The following is a 16,776-nucleotide window of genomic DNA, read 5'->3' on the forward strand; positions in this document are numbered from 1 at the left end:
TGTTCTGTGGTTCAGCACAAGGTTTATAAATATTCTGAAGATTCAGTGGATCCCTTGCAAGCTGCTTGAAAGGCAAAGTCTTGGGGCTTTCTTCTGTGCAAGCACAAGATAATGTCTGGTGATTATACCATATTTTGCTCATATTTATGTACATAGAGGAAAGAAAGCAAACTTCAGAATTCTGCATCTCTGTCAAAGCTTTGGGGAAGGTAAGCATGTGGAGAGCGTTATAATTTCCCAGTTGCTCAGATTGTAGATCTGGTCAGAGTACATTAAAATTTATTTCTGTCACACATGTGGAGATCTCCCTCACAGACAAACCACAAAAGAAAAGGGAAGAGACTAGACAGTACGTATTTGCCTAAACCATGCTATATGCAAAACAAGTATTCGCAGTTAAGATACAATTCTGAACCATCTTAGGGAACTGAAATAAAATAGCATGTTAGCTGAGAGTGAACTCATCCATGCTGAAAAATGAGGTGCTGTAGTCCATATGGTATCTCCCTTTTTCCTACCCCATATTAAAGAGACAAATTTCCTTGTGGAAAAAGAAAAAAGATAAACTACTTCTTTACACAGTACATAGTGAACTTTCAAGATTTATTGTCGCAGAACAGGTATGTAGTATCAACTGATCTAAATGGCTACCAAAATTAAAAGACAATGGATCCATAACACATAATGAACAGAACAGACAGTAAAACGTGGTCTAACTTAACCCGAAAGCTATGGATGCTGGGGAAACCTACGGGAAATGGAGCACAGACAAGTGGTCAGGCTTGCTTATTTTACCCAAATAATACCTTCTATTACCATTATCAGAGAAGGAATACTGAGCTAGATGAACCATTTGGATCAACTCAACTAGGTTAAGTTTCTAAGATAACTGGCATTGCTTTGGAAAACAAAATTCTTGCTGGCTTCCTCTGCTAGATTGCTAGAGTGTTCTCTGCTTTCAGATAGCAGATTTTAAATAATCACAAAGTGTCTCTTCATAGTGATAATCAAACAGTCAGCATCATCTCCTGATGCATGACGAAAGCATTTCTTTCAGTCTTGAAGGACATCTCACATAGAATAGCTTAAAAAAATAAGAAGTTGCACAGACAAGTTTATATAATCTGAACGCTAGTGATACCTTAGCCAGGCTGTCACTAATATAAACAAAGCAAGGACAAACCCCCAGACACTGACATTCAGTTGTATGCTCTATTTAACCTTCAGCACATTTTCAGTCAAGATTTTGGCCTGCTCCAATTGGCAGTCTTCCAGACAATGTCTGGGTAATGTTTGGGAGCTTGCATAGATCAAGGGCTGATTCCCATAGAAATATATACAAGCACATCCCGGCATGGGAGTGGAGACAAAATAGACATTAGTTCTATAAATGCAGGCTATGGAGAGGCTATGGAGGAAGAGAGTTTAATTGTGTAGATGGAGATTGTGCTGTGCTATTTGCTTCTTATCTAGAGAACAGGCCTTGCAGTTCAAACATAGCGCCATAATTTTGCCTTTGCTTCCTTTGGATCCTCAGGAGTAATATGCTAACAGATTTATTAAAGAAGAAAGTATGTGACAGATTGCCCTGAACAGCTTTCTCTCCAGCAAATCTTTCTTACATCTCCAGGGAATAGCTCTAAGTACGCTTGACATAACTCATGAAAAGTTCTGAAGAATAACTGAGTTTCTTAAATGCTTGTTTAGGGTTTTCTAAGATATTTTTTTTTATTGCTGTTCAGGTAGTCTCTTAAATTGTTTATAAACTACACATGCGCAAAGCTTCTCAGAGACTTAAGTACAGTATCAAAGCAGTTCAGTGGTCAATTAAGTTCTTCTGTGTCTGCTGCAACTATTCATGGTTTTGTGGGATCTATGCTATCAAACCATGGAACGTGGAAGCAAAGGACAATATAGACCACATGTTTTGCCCACCTACTCAATTTTCATCGATCTAAAATGAAACCTACAGGCTAATAGAATCATAGAATATTCTAAGTTGGAAGGGATCCACAAGGATTAAGTGCAACTCCCAGCTCCACTTAGGATCACCTAAAAATCAAACCATGTCTAAGAGCATTGTCCAAACACTTCTTGAACCCCAGCATGCTCAGTGCCATGACCACCCTGGGAAGCCTGTCCCAGTGCCCGACCACCCTCTGGGTGAAGAACCTTTTCCTGACACCCAGCCTGACCCTCCCCTGTCCCAGCTCCATGCCATTCCCTCGGGTCCTGTCGCTGTCTCCAGAGAGCAGAGCTCAGCGCCTGCCCCTCCACTCCCCTCGTGAGGGAGCTGCAGGCTGCCATGAGGCCTCCCCTCAGCCTGCTCTGCTCTGGGCTGAACAAACCAAGGGACCTCAGCTGCTCATGCGTCTTGCCCTCTGGACCCTTTACCATAGAACTTGCAGTGTTTCATACACAAGCATGAAGACCTTTATTATCAATGATTTGTGGGTGAAGATGGGGGAAGTGCTGTTCTTTTAACTGCAACATTCTAATACTGTTGGTGATTTTCAAAGTTTTGCTTAATTCATGGTTTGATCCAGTCTGTACTTGCTACAAAGAACAGTATAGTAACAAAGATATGAATGTCTGTATTAGGAAAGACAGTACTTAAAGAGAAGCCCCTCCCCCCTTTTTTTTCTTTGATTTTAAAATACTCACACATTTACATAAGGAGACTCATCCGATGGAATAATAGATAAAAGTATGGTAAACAAAATTTGCTCTATAATAATGATATCTTTAAACTACTGTGGGAAGTACAAATAAAAAATAGTACAATCAGGTTAGAAATACAGACAATTATTTCTAACATGCTAAATGGGTTGCTGTGATATCCCCAGATAGCAAGTTGCTAACTGAATTCAGCGTCCTCAGTGATTTGAAGTATCAATTAACTCTGAAAAATTAGAGATATAAACTTGAAAGAGTAATTTAATATATGCTCAACACTTCAGATGAATGTCATGTTTTATTCCCACACAAGAATGCAGTAGCCATTATTAAAAAAATATATATTATGAACATACTGTAGAGAAGTATATGTTAAAATCTATTCATATTTAGGATATGTTTCAAACGTTAGCTACAGAGTAAGAGCGAAAGAAAGAAAACCAACTTCTTTAAGTACTGCTTTAGTCAATATAACAGAATCACAGAATGGTTGGGGTTGGAAGGGACCTCTGTATGTCATCTGGCCCAACCCCCTGCTCAGGCAGGGACACCTGGAGAAATAAAATACACCTAGAGCAATTACAATAATCTATATTAGCCGGCATCTTTGTATTCAAATGAGAAAATTCATTAATTTTAAAGAAATGCCCACTCCGTGCAAGATAAATAAGAGAATAAAAATGTACTGATAATGTACCACCTGCAATTAAAAACTGTCCTTTTTTAAGCAATCCCAGAGCTTCACTTATAAATATTCTTGTGAACAGAAAATAATATTGACACCTTAGTTTTCAAAATTCAAGTTTACATTTTAGGTTTTCTTTTTACATTTACATCCAGTGTAAATGGCCTAATATTTCTATAAATACAACTGAACTTTTAATGTCACCTATATTCAGACAGAACATACGTTCAGTGTGGGAAAGTGAAATGAAGATAAAGATATTTGGTATTAAATACTGAGTCATTCATGTAATGTGAATGTTGAGCATGATAGAAAGTGAAATAAGTTTTCTTTTTACCTTAACAATATCTCCCTCACGCAGCTGAAAACTCCTGGCTCTAAGATGGATCCCTTTTCCAGCCTCTGTTTCAATTTTATAGATACATTCATGGTTGTTGTCATAATTAGATGGAAAATTTGGAGACAACAACGTTCCTTCATTTCCAGAGACAGTTGCTCCACATTCAGCTAAAGGAGACAGACACATTAAAAAAAAAAAAAAAGGAAAAAAAGGAAAAAAAGAAGTGAATTATCAATTTCAAGAAAACGTATGTTATTTTCAGTAATATTTAGTCTCTATGAAAACTCTAACTTGCTATGACTATCTAGGAAAAGTACGTTTCCACTGGATTTCATCTACAGGACAAACACCTAAAAGCCCTACCAAAGTTGCTATTTCCAGCATTTCACTGGGTAAATGTGCACTTAGGTGCTTTTATCTAGTTCCCTTTACCTCTAATTTACTCCTTGGTCCTCCCATTAGGCTAACCTATAACGCAGCTCAGCCAGATTCCATAAAAATTAGAGGTTCTGTTGAAATACATTTATTGTGGTAACATTTCAAATAAGTGTAACATTGATTTCACCTACTTGCCTGCACAGCTTTTACAAGTACTAGAAAAAGCAGACAATAATCTTCTCAGATAAAGCAGTCTGGCAATAAATCAAAAGAAGTCACATATTTTTTTCCACCAAGTATGAAAACAAACAAAAAAATATAGAACAAACCAACAGTTACTGATATTAGTCAGCATCAAGCAGACAGCTCCCTTCCTTTCCAGGTAAAAGGTAGGTGAGTCTTTTTCACAGCCACCTGTAGTAAGAACTGACACTTTCAGGAGTAGAAGTGTTTGTCATTACTTCCCAGTAAAGAAAAGAAATATATAGGAAGAGTGGTGTGTTTCAGGCTGTGGGCTCAGTTTGAATTCCAAATAAAGACTAATAAAATTATTTCAAATGTGCAATGTAAATTTCAGCACATAAATGAACACACTGAAAGAGACAGAAAAGAATATTGATATACTGTTCAAAAAAAAAGAATTCAAAATGCTTAAAAATGGCATAAAAATGCCTTCTAAAACCTCTAGTCAATATATTAATCTACAATTTTTAAGATTGACTAATATTTATGCTTCATTGTTCAATCTAAGGACAAAATATATTACGTAAAATTCAGATTTTGACCTAAACATCATTCAGACCTTATTCAGAGTTTGGCACAAACCTGTTATAACAATTAACACAAGAACACATAAATGTGTAATAATAAACCAAAAGATACATTTTACAGAAGTGGTAACTGGTATTTTTTTTTTTAAAGTACATTTTAAATAGACTTTTAGGGCTCATAGGACATTCAAGATATTCATTTTTGGAAGTGTGGATTTTACAATTTTAGAATTGTAATTTTTTTTTTTTAAGAGAAAACTTTTTTTTTTTTTACAATCATTTTGAAAATACAGTTTAAAGATACAGCAGAAAAATCAGAAACTAATTCTTTTAAACATATTCAGGGAGTAATGCATGTTTCATATTTATATATAAACTATCTAAAAATCTTACATTTAAGTTTCAGAGGCCTTGACAGACATCAAAGTTACGTGCTTTTGCTTTTGAAAAGGTCAAAACCAGTGAATTATTCTGTACTTCTTCCCTTCAATAAAATTGAAGAAAGAAAGGAAGAAGCAGAAGGAGGAGAGGGAAACTGGGAGGAATGCATAAAATGGGGGAAGGAGAGTAGGAAAGATGAAAGGAGAGAGAAAGGAATTTAGGAAGGAAATAGTCTTATTTCTGCTCTACATCTGGGCTCTCCTTGGGCAAGGTGAAGAAGGAAATCAAAAAGGATCTGGCTCAGGATCCTTGATTTAATGTGTAAGTTAGAGATCATTTTCTATTTAAAAGTAGAGCTTCACGTTCTCTTCCTTAGGTCACTTTGACCCTGAGCTGCAGTCTGATAGGCAGAAGAGCGTTGAAAGTTAGCCCCTGCCACAAAACCTCAGATAGCTGAACTGTTCCTTTATGGGACAGTCTAAAGTCATTTTACATTGTTTAAATGTTGCAAAGAACATTAGAAGACTGACAAATGAACTAGATACTATGATACTTCTTTGGTAAAGGATTTCTCAAATATGGGATACAACTACATATGGTTACATATAAATATCTGTATACATTTTTTATGTGTGCATGTACATATGCATATGTAACTCTTTTTTAACCGACTTTTGGGAAGAAAGTGAAGTGCCTTATGCCCTAAGGACTTCAATCAAGTATTTTTATAACCATCCCTGCACACTGGAATCCATAACTGCGCCAGGGTTTAGAAACTCTGAACAGCATCCACGAACAATATGCAGCATGTGTCAACAGGAAAAAGGCATGCAGTCAAAAGGCATCTCTCCCCCTTTAGGCCCTACTATTCTACTCAGCAATACAGGAAATACCATGTCGGTTTTTTGTTTGGTTGGTTTGTTTTGTTTTAAAATATTTACAGTAGAAGGTACTGTTAAAAAAAAAAAATCATACAGTAAACACATGCAGCCAGAACGTATGACACCTAAATTCAATTCACTTTTCTACCTCTGGGAATCCAAACACGCATCTCCTACAACTTCTAATTCAGACAAATTAATTAGAAAGTGAGCAAATGTTGGCTAACCTCTTTAGCACAATGGGTAGGGCATTAAACAAAGGAGGAGAAATACTTCAAGGAAATTCATGCATTAAACAGTTAGGAAATAATATTTTGAAATGACCCATTCACTGTTGCCCTGTGACTACCAAACTAGTAGACTTGAAAAGCATACTCACGTTCACTTCCATTTTCACTACCTCCAAAAAATCTTTAATTCTTTATGCAAAATGGAAAAAAAAAAATCGTCTTTAGCCACATTGGCAAGATCATTCTGCTAGGAGGTATCAGTCATCATTTAACATTCTTTTGCAGAAATGAAATGAAACCAGATCTCTTACATTCTTGATTAAACATCGAACCATGAAGTTTTGAGTAAGGAAGAGATATGGCTTATCCACTTATGGTAATTTAAAAATAATAAAAAAATGCCAATCACTTCTGAAAGATTTAATGCAATGTTCCTTATCTAGCACATGTGCTTTATGAGTAACTACTGATTTTAGCACCTCTAGTTAAACAGGCAAATCTTATCAGATGATTCTGAAAGAGCTCTTTGTTTCTTGGCTGCAGAGGACTTCCACTGTCTTTCACATCACTATTTTACTTCAACACCTTACAGATTCCTTTTGCCCACTCCCTGGGAGAATGATCTGCTTCCCAAGCCCATACAAATGAAAGAGAAGAGACTTCTTATGTTCCCTGCATATGAAAAACAAACAAACAAACAAACAAACATTTCTCCTTGTATCTTCATTTATTAAGCACTGAATTACTGTGTTCTATGTAAATAGTATTTTCAGGACTAGGTCCTCCAGGTGTAGCCTTTTAAAAAAAAACATATTTCATACTGCTCTTTGTCAGATTATATGTGTTAAACTAGTGTAATAGTGTGCATATGAATGCAATTTAATAAATTAATAATGTGCATATGATAAACTTTTAAAAATGCTGTAACACAGATGTAGCACTTAAATCACACACACATACAGAATCATCTAGGTTGGAAGAGACCTCCAAGATCACCCAGTCCAACCTCTGACCTAACACTAACAAGTCCTCCACTAAACCACATCACTAAGCTCTACATCTAAACGTCTTTTAAAGACCTCCAGGGATGGCGACTCCACCACCTCCCTGGGCAGCCCATTCCAATGCCTAACAACCCTTTCGGTAAAGAAGTTCTTCCTAATATCCAACCTAAACCTCCCCTGGCACAACTTTAGCCCATTCCCCTTCGTCCTGTCACCAGGCAGGTGGGAGAACAGACCAACCTCCACCTCTCTACAGCCTCCTTTAAGGTACCTGTAGAGAGCGATAAGGTCACCCCTGAGCCTCCTCTTCTCCAGGCTGAACAATCTCAGCTCCCTCAGCCACTCCTCGTAAGACTTGTTCTCCAGACCCCTCACCAGCTTCGTTGCCCTTCTCTGGACTCTCTCGAGCACCTTGATGTCCTTCTTATAGCAAGAGGCCCAAAACTGAACACAGTACTCGAGGTGCAGCCTCACCAGAGCCGAGTACAGGGGGACAATCACTTCCCTAGCCCTGCTGGCCACACTGCTTCTTATGCAAGCCAGGATGCTGTTGGCCTTCTTGGCCACCTGAGCACACTGCTGGCTCATATTCAGCCAACTATCAATCAGTACTCCCAGATCCTTCTCTGCCAGGCAGCTGTCTAACCACTTATCTCCCAGCCTGTAGCAGTACTTGGGGTAAAATAAATTATTTTCTTTCTACAAGGAACAAAAAGAGAAGGTCATATCCGTGATGGACACACAAACAGTAGAGCTCCTTGCAGAGGACTTAAGCACAGAGACCAGAGCCAGAAAAAAAAAACACCCTAATCTCCTTAATAGCAATCATGTGCTCAGTTTCACATGTTGTATAAGACAGTAAAAGTTAAAACAACCTGATTGAAAATCAAAAAGGCCAAGGGGAAGGGAGAAGTTTATGCTGATGCCATTTTACACAGCTGGGAAAAGCAACATTCTCCATGTTAAGGGAAGTTTCATTTTCTTATCCCTATATCTTTCCCTTTATTCCACAAATCCCACTGAAAGTGAATGTATTTAAAACAGTTTTTACCACTTGCATTGGCTTGTTGGTATTAAACTTTCTCAGTAAATTTTCCCAGTTTTCATAGTACTTAATTTCATTAAGACCAGTCATAACCTTGCCTGGTCTTTATCTGCAGGAAAGTTCTCTAAAAATGATAGACAATGAACCTAAAGGCCACCAAAAGCAAAACATGGGCAGCCAACATTAAGCAACCCTTTTACTACCATACAAGACTGTCCAGATTCAAAAGGAGATTATGGTTAATGTTACTAACAGCAGCTATAAATCTAAGAGAATTAATATAGAGATGTCTTCATCCATCATGAGTGTAAAGAAGGTGTGAAGAAAGGTTTGAGCTAATTCCAGTTGAAATGGTTTCGGTTACTTACTTGGTCATGTCGTCTTTTCAATATTCAAAGCTGAAGCAAAGGCACAGGAATTGTTGCTTCTAGAAACAGCCCAGCTCTCTGTGCTGTGCTTTGCACACTGCTGAGCTAAGCCAGGTAAACAAAACCAACGCAGCTGCTGCTCATCCTGCTTGATTTCTACTTTTTTTGCTTTGCCCCGCCCCTTTCCCAGGTAATTGGTTGGGTGCCAGGTGGGCCTAATGGTATATAAGCTGCAGGTGTCCTACCAGAGAGCTCTTTCTGCCTGAGCTGCTTTTTGGGGGTGAGTGCTTTGTTTTTCCTTCAGCCACTTGCAGGGTGCTTTAGGTGGGTCATAGTGTAAGGGCTGATGTGTTTCCAAGTTGAGAGAGGTAAGCATGTCTTTTTGAGGTAACACCTAGTAGGATCTTTTAGAGTAAAGCAAGCTATGTAGTAGTAGGTGCCTTTACTGCATGCAGTTCTTCTTCAGGTGAGTAACTTTTAGAGCATGCTTATGGATAGGAAGATGATGTTACTTAGCGTGTTTGCTTTGTGGTTCTAGGTCTCCTATGATTTTTGCAGAATTATGGGGCTTACTGTGAATGTGAACTTATGCCTTCACCTGTGTGTCAAATACTGTCAAAGTTACAATCTTGGTGTTAAAGTGATGGAGCAGGGTTTAGGGGAAATGTATCATCCAAGCTCCCTGTGCCAGTGAGTATCTGAAAACAGCAGAAGTATACACGTAAGGTGTAGTCTTTTTCAGGACTAGGGACAGTTTCTTATATTTCTGGAGCTTTTTTCTGCTGTTTTGCTGGCTGTAGAGTCTTTACGATACAATACAGATCCCTTCTTTATTTTGCTTTCTTATTATGCCTGTTTCTGTAGTCATCTATTTTTTTAAACTCTGTTTACATTTTTTAAGTATCAATATGGTCAGTGGCACCTAAATCTTTAGATTAAACAGAAAAGACCCATTTGTCACTTTAATCTAAAATTTATCTCCATTTTCTTACATATTTTAAATGTATTTTGTGGAAAAAGCCAAAAAATGGGTAATCCATGAGATGTCTCAAAAGTCTGTTTTAAGCAAAAATAGACAAATAGAGAAAACTATAAAAAATATGTAAAAAGATGAAAAAAATTTCCATTCAGAAGTATAGGAGAGATCTCTTTTGACCTAGAAAAGACATAGTGGGGTTGTCATAATTCTTGGACAGTTTTTTTTGAGGCTGAGGGAGAAAAAAAAAGTACATTATTGTAGAGGTAACATAAAATAGCACCTACTGTGCTCTGACAGGGTCCATAAAATGAAGAGGTTGTTTTCATATTGAAGGGGTCCGTTTAATTGAAAATAGGCTATAAATAAAAAGTGAGGAAGATTTAAATATAAAACACTATTTAATCTGGAAAAGAATGAGATTCTAAACTTTGCAATAGCACCTGAACACTTATGTTACCTCATATGAGATATTCAATGTGTTAACTCACATTAACTACCCCAGTTAATCTAGTTCCCTAATTTGAATGAGAACTACAAAAGAAACATTCAGATATTGGAAGGAAGGAAGATTTCCATTATAAAACATTAAATTTCAAGCATCTGTTTCTTAAGAACAGGAGATATTTTTCTGATGTCTTCAGTGAATAGCTGTGCATTTTTAGCTGAGGATGAAGAGCAAGAGATAATGACATTCTTTAAGAATATGCCCTTATTTATTCAGCAAAGTTGTGTTTTAATTGAACTGTAATGCATACTAATTTCATGTAGCTAATTTAAATAAAAATGCGCTCACAGTGCTACAGATGTTTGTACTTTTCTTTCTAAAAGAAGAATAGATTCACTAAAATCCAAACTTTCTACATAGTTTGGTTACTAGTAGGGTAAAAAGTTGTTATCACATCTAAATGGCTTGTTACATTGCTAAAACTAGCATATACCAAAACTAAATTTGTTTTGCACATATCAGTTACTGGTTCCAATTCCAATTTTTCACTTTTCAAATCTGCCAAACCATAAACATCTGCCAAATGGCAGCATCTAAAAGCCAATACCACTTAAACTTGTAAGAAAAAATCAATATAGCATTGAGTCTGTTTCAAAACGTGACAAGCGGATAAAATCAGATTAACCTAATTCATTATTACAACTTTTGAACCTTGAGTATTTTTTGAAGTTAATTTTATGTATTTATTATGAAACCTAAAATATTCACCTTAGTTATCCCCTAGGTTATCCCCTAGGTATACTATTAGTCAGTGTATACTACCTATAACCACAGCCAAAAGGTTTTAAAGGAGAAACTATATGCTTTTATTTTCACTACGTTTTCTGAGTAGTCTATTATAACCTTGCTGAGAACTGCAGCAGACTGGAAAATGCTACCTTATTAAGCTGTTCTTTCATTCTCTTGCAGTGAGAGCAATCTGCCTGGAATAGACAGTTGACCCCATTCTTTGTTCTTTTGCTTAATAAACTCACTTAAATTCCATTTACCATTTTTTTCTTCTTTCATTGTCTTACTTTAAGTAGGATAAAAGGAAACTGTAGAAAGTAGATTTTTTTTGAAAATCATTGAACACTTCCTGAATATGAACACAGACTCCATAAAACAAACAATTCAGGGACTCTTGATATGCTTTGAAATACAGTTCATGTAAAAATGTAACAATAACTTTATTTAATGGAAAACTTTACTTTATTATTCTTCCATATGTCTTGCTAAAAGGTTTGAGAGGATTTTAAACAGATCTTCAATGCAGAGATCAAATAAAACTAGTATACTGACAGTTTAAAGGCTTCTCTGCCACCAAACTCTTCTACTGAGTGCACAATATCTTTGTTGTATTTACAAAATGGTGCAGCAGTTGATAAAATGAGAACAAGTTGAGCTCAGACAGTTGATACTTCTTTGTGTTTCTATTGGACAATATTGTTACCCAGTAGGATGATCATCCAACATTATCACAAGGGCAAAGGGATCATGGATGAAGTGGAACCTGCCATCATGATCTGTCTTCATACAACAGCAAGAACTTAGGTTTTCTCCACAGGCATTGACTGATGGGCCTCTAAAGCCCATAGCTGTGCATATGACTTAAATAATATAGACATGATATGACTGCACTGAAGCACAGTTTCATGTACAAACTCAGGTGCAGTGCAGGGAGATGAAGCTTCTGATTAACTAGAATGCCACATCCAGCCAAGGTGCACATGAAACTTGCACAGCACCTCTGCTGCACAGTGCCTTAACTTTTGTAATGCCCTTCATTTCCAGTTCTTCAGCCACTCTTTCACTTGTAAGCCCTGTGCAGGACACCTATGCACTGCTCTTGTTTTCACCTAGCACTGGTGAATTCTGAATCACTGTTATGCTGGGTTTCTCCTGAAAAGTGGCTGCCATGGACACTTAAACCATACTGTTCTTACCCCACTTCTCACTCCTTTGCCCTGTTGCTTTTAGCTTGTTTGCATCACTCCCAACCTGGTGGCTTTTAGCTTTTAAGTTCATATTGGAATAAAGCCTAGTAGATATGAGCAGATATTTTTGTTTGCTTGTTTGTTTTTAATACACAATAGATATTACACAATAATATACACAGCTTAACTACTAATCAGTTTGGAGCGTGCACACTATTCATTGCAACAGCTCCCACCACCTTATTCAGGGGTAACAGCGTCATAAACTACCTATGAAGAGCTTGAATGCCTCCAGAGATGGTGACTCAACCACTTCCCTGGACAGCCTGTTCCAATGCTTCACAACCTTTTCAGTGAAGAATTTTTTCCTAATATCCAACCCAAATTTCCCTTGGTGTAACTTGAGGCCATTTCCTCTTGTTCTATCACTTGCTGCTTGGGAAAAAAAAAATTATCCCCACCTCTCTATAACCTCCTTTGAGGTTGTTGTAGAGAGTGATAAAGTCTCCCCTGAGCCTCCTTTTCTGTAGGTTAAATAACTCCAACTCTCTCAGCCACTTCTCATAAGATTTGTTCCCTAGACCCTTCACCAGCTTGGTTGCCCTTCTTTGGACATGCTCCAGCAACTCAATGTTACCTAAAAATTTAACAACTTAAATATGACAGCAGTTAAATAGAGTTCCTAATTACAGTGGATCCTGGATACATGCAGAACCTTAATATAATCTAAAGATTTATATATTCAAATACTAATGTTGTAAAATTTTCTGCTCATGAACAGCCAAACATAAATGAGAGCTCTCTTTGCCTAAACACTAGCTAAAAATCAATAGCAGTTTTCAGACTTAGACTTCTCAAAGGTGATCTAAAATTCAAATTTTATGCTACAGAAATTTTAAAGAAAACAATGAACACCAGATCTCAAGGGTCTCAAAGAAATCCCCAGTACTATCCAGGCTAACAAGGTTCCCACTTACGCTTCAGTCTCCATGGAAATTAACTCAATGCTACAACATGACAAAGTATCTTAATTATAATTGGTGATTTTGCAATTAATACTAACTAAACTGTTAAAAAGAAACAACTTCTTTAAGTGTCAGCAATTTATTTTAGCACCCTATCATTAATTATTCCTGTATTATTTATATAGCAACTGAACATGATAAATTAACGTGATATTAATGTGAATATCAGTGAACAATACCTCAGTGAGTATTTTACTCAAAGTATAATGCACCATTAAAAATCAAGTGCCATGTAAAATTTAATAAAGGAGCAACACCGCTTAAGTATAAAATGGAAATATTTAGTAGCTGTTGTTTTCAGCTTAATTGTTGAAGTTTGTCACAGCTTGTTTTAGGAATACTCTATACAGTTTAAATGGTTAATGGGGGACAGGGAAGCAATGCAAGTTAAAAAGGGAGAGGAGAGAATAACAACCAAAAAAAAAAAGAAACATAACCTCTTAAAGCTGAGCTTATTTTATTAATGTTATGCTTAAAATCTATGCAGTGCCTACCATGAAGGGCTACTTTGAATTGAACAAACCACTGTACAGATAATATTTTCATGATATATCCTATGTAAAACTTATCACCATTTCCTAGGGAGACAGTAAACAGAAAAAAACAGGCAAGTAGACAGAAGCAGCATGCAAATCAAGCAATGGAAATTAACCTTAAGACAATCTAGGAAAGGGAAGTTGAAGGACTAAGTCAAAATTTCCTACCCATTATCATGTGATGACCTAATGCCTAAATTCTAGAAGAGGTGACCAATGTGTTATTTGTCTTCTTTATTTGTCTTCTTTATGAGCAGCAGAAAACAACCATCTCTAATAATAAGGGTAGCTTTTCAGCCACTATGCTGAGTAGAGAGGCTAGGTAAAGGCCATTCACATCATTGAAGGTATTAAGCAGGTAAAAAAAAAAATCTTAAAATTTTGCTACTGGTTCAATTTTGCAATTAATGTTGCAGACAGAATCTGGAACAAACTGAATTTATTATTTTTTATCTAAACTTGATTTATAGCAAACCTCTATCTTCTGTGATCTCATAAACATACATTTATTGCATTATATTTCTCAAAACAAATCAAGCAGAGTGAACTAGAAATTTCTGAGATGTCTTCTGTAAAAAGAGGAAGTTCCTACACTCAGGCACTGTATCTGCCACTGTAAAGGTCTCTACAGCCATTTTTCTACCCATTGCCTTCAATAATTAGCGAATAGGAGATCTTTGGAGAGTATGAAGGAAAGAATGACAGGTCTCACCTCTTTCAGAATTTCATGACACACCATAAGAGAATACCAAAACTCAAAGGCTCATTCCTTACCTGTCGGAGAATCACTGTAAATAATAGTCACATTTCAGAAAGTATTTAGGAGATGATTTAGGTGTACATCAAATGCATGGATTCAAAACTACTCACCAGCCACCTATCTCTGGAAATGTGTATACTCACTGGGTATCTCTTGTTTAATGTCACATTTCTGCTATGGCTTATATCCTATCCACCTGCCAAGTCTGAGAAGATACTTGCCACTGATATTCAAAAGAGCATCATCTAACTTTCTCTCAGTGCTGACAAAGCTTTGCCAGTGTGCAGAAGAAATTATGAAATTCATGAGATTCAGGGAAAGAATTCTGCACTGCAGCATGACAGTGAAATCTATGGACAATGGCACTGAGCTGGAAGAATGTATTTTCTTGGGGGGGGGAGAGTTATGGGGGAGAGATAACAGAGTATTTTCTGGATTCTAGATCTACTTCTAGTGTTACTGGTTCATTGAACTACTATATTCAACTAAAAAATGAAATCACTTATAGAAATGTTTTCTGAGTCTTCCAATTCCTTTTTTTAACAATAGAACAACTTTACAATACAGGATGTTAGAAAGCTCCTGACTAATTTGACTTAAAGCAAACTGAAAAGTAAGAAAAGTATGATTAAAAGCACAGTCCTGGTTTTCTAGATGAGATGTAGGAAATCTGCCTTAGTAACATATTTCCCAGACAACTTCTGTGGTTCCTGTTTAAAAATTTATTGAAGACAACAAGACAGCGGTCAAAAACATGATTGCTATGGTCTCCTCTAGGCAGACTTTAGCCTCAGAATCAACAGATTTAGGAGACATTCCACCTCATTTCTGGACCCCAGTATTCACCAAGCTCCTGAGGTTGGCATATTTTTGGAGATAAGCAGAAGTGCATAACTGCCTAAGAGCATTACTCTTGGCTCTGTACTCTAGGGGGATTAACTCACTAAAAGCTGGGTATGGCCTCAAGAAAAAGTAGTCAACTGTGAAATGAAACTGTAACAGAATTGTATAATTATAGGTAGAGAAAAAAAAGAACTATTGCAGGAAGAATAATTGCGAAGAATATGTATCCACACCATTGTGCAATTGTCTTCATACAGCCCCAGAATAAATATAAACGTATATATACATTTTCAACTATGCAAAAGCAAGTGATAAAATGGGAATAAATTATATATGTGAAGTAGTGTCAATAACCATTCATAACCACAATTGGTTATCAAATGAATGTTTTTGAAAAATATATATTTCTAGAAAACAGTGGAATAATAATTTAAGCAATCATAACAACAAAACAACAAATAATAATACAAGATGAGATGTCAACAAAGGAGGAAAGGAAGATCGTTTTCTCTTCCTAAATCTCAACTAGACAAAAGATAATCAGGGAAGCTTGTCTGTACTCCAGTAGCTTGTCTTTTACCCACATAAAGGGATACCAGCAAACACAAAGGTAATTTTATATGATAATTAAATTCAGAAATAAATTTGGAAAATTAAACATAAAACACATAGCTATTACAGCAATGTGCCAGGTGGCAATATCAACAAACTTATAGGTGACCCAGCTGTTTCAAAGTAGTACAAAACCACCTTTTGGTCAGTACTACCAAACCTAAAGATATGGGTTACTTCAGTGATATTTCTTCTTCAAGACAAAGTGCACATGTATTTTCCTAGTAGTCCTGTGCCAGGATTGCTAGGAGAGTATTTTCACCTTGACAGCATCTATGGGAATGCACTCCTTATTCTATTAATTCTGTGCATCACACAAAATTACGCAGAAGCAGAGTGTTTCTCTCCATTTCCCTCAATCTCACATTCCTCTCAGCTACACTAAACTTTGAGGAAAGGAGTGAAAGAGGACACTATGAATGCACTTTTAGACAACGTATCCGAAAGAACAGTTACATAAAGGTAGCCATACAATCTTTTTCCTTCAAAAGACTGTGTCTTTTATACTGTGGATAACTGCAGAAAGTCCTTGCTGTAGGATACTTGGAGTCTTTTCAGTCACTAGATAAGTAAAAATCACAGGATAGCTCTTCCAAATGCAATGACTCTATGTAGAAATCCGGGAAATACTTAGTACTCTTGTGCAAAAAAATGATTGAAGTGTATCATCTGCAGATATCAACTACTAGTACATTTGACAGAGAAGCTGTCATTTTTACTTGAGTGCTTTTGAGTAAGTTCTTACAAGAAATGGTATTTCTTTGTGGATGACTCCACTACCTTTCTTTTTTTAAAAAAAACGAATGCAGAATGTGAAAATTTCTGTGAGGAGATTGGCAATC

General features: G+C 36.6%; 1 protein-coding gene across 5 annotated transcripts in view; it reads right to left on the bottom strand.

The window, feature by feature from the left end:
* The window catches only part of CSMD1 (CUB and Sushi multiple domains 1), a 1,148,093-nt gene that overhangs the window by 244,346 nt on the left and 886,971 nt on the right, over nt 1-16,776 (bottom strand). For all 5 annotated transcript variants that reach the window (XM_040551456.1, XM_040551454.1, XM_040551453.1 and 2 more), the window contains one exon: nt 3,699-3,868. In XM_040551456.1, the coding sequence (XP_040407390.1) occupies nt 3,699-3,868 (170 nt within the window). The remainder of the gene's footprint in view (nt 1-3,698; nt 3,869-16,776) is intronic.

Source organism: Cygnus olor, chromosome 3, assembly GCF_009769625.2.
Source record: "Cygnus olor isolate bCygOlo1 chromosome 3, bCygOlo1.pri.v2, whole genome shotgun sequence".
NCBI classification, from domain to species: domain Eukaryota; kingdom Metazoa; phylum Chordata; class Aves; order Anseriformes; family Anatidae; genus Cygnus; species Cygnus olor.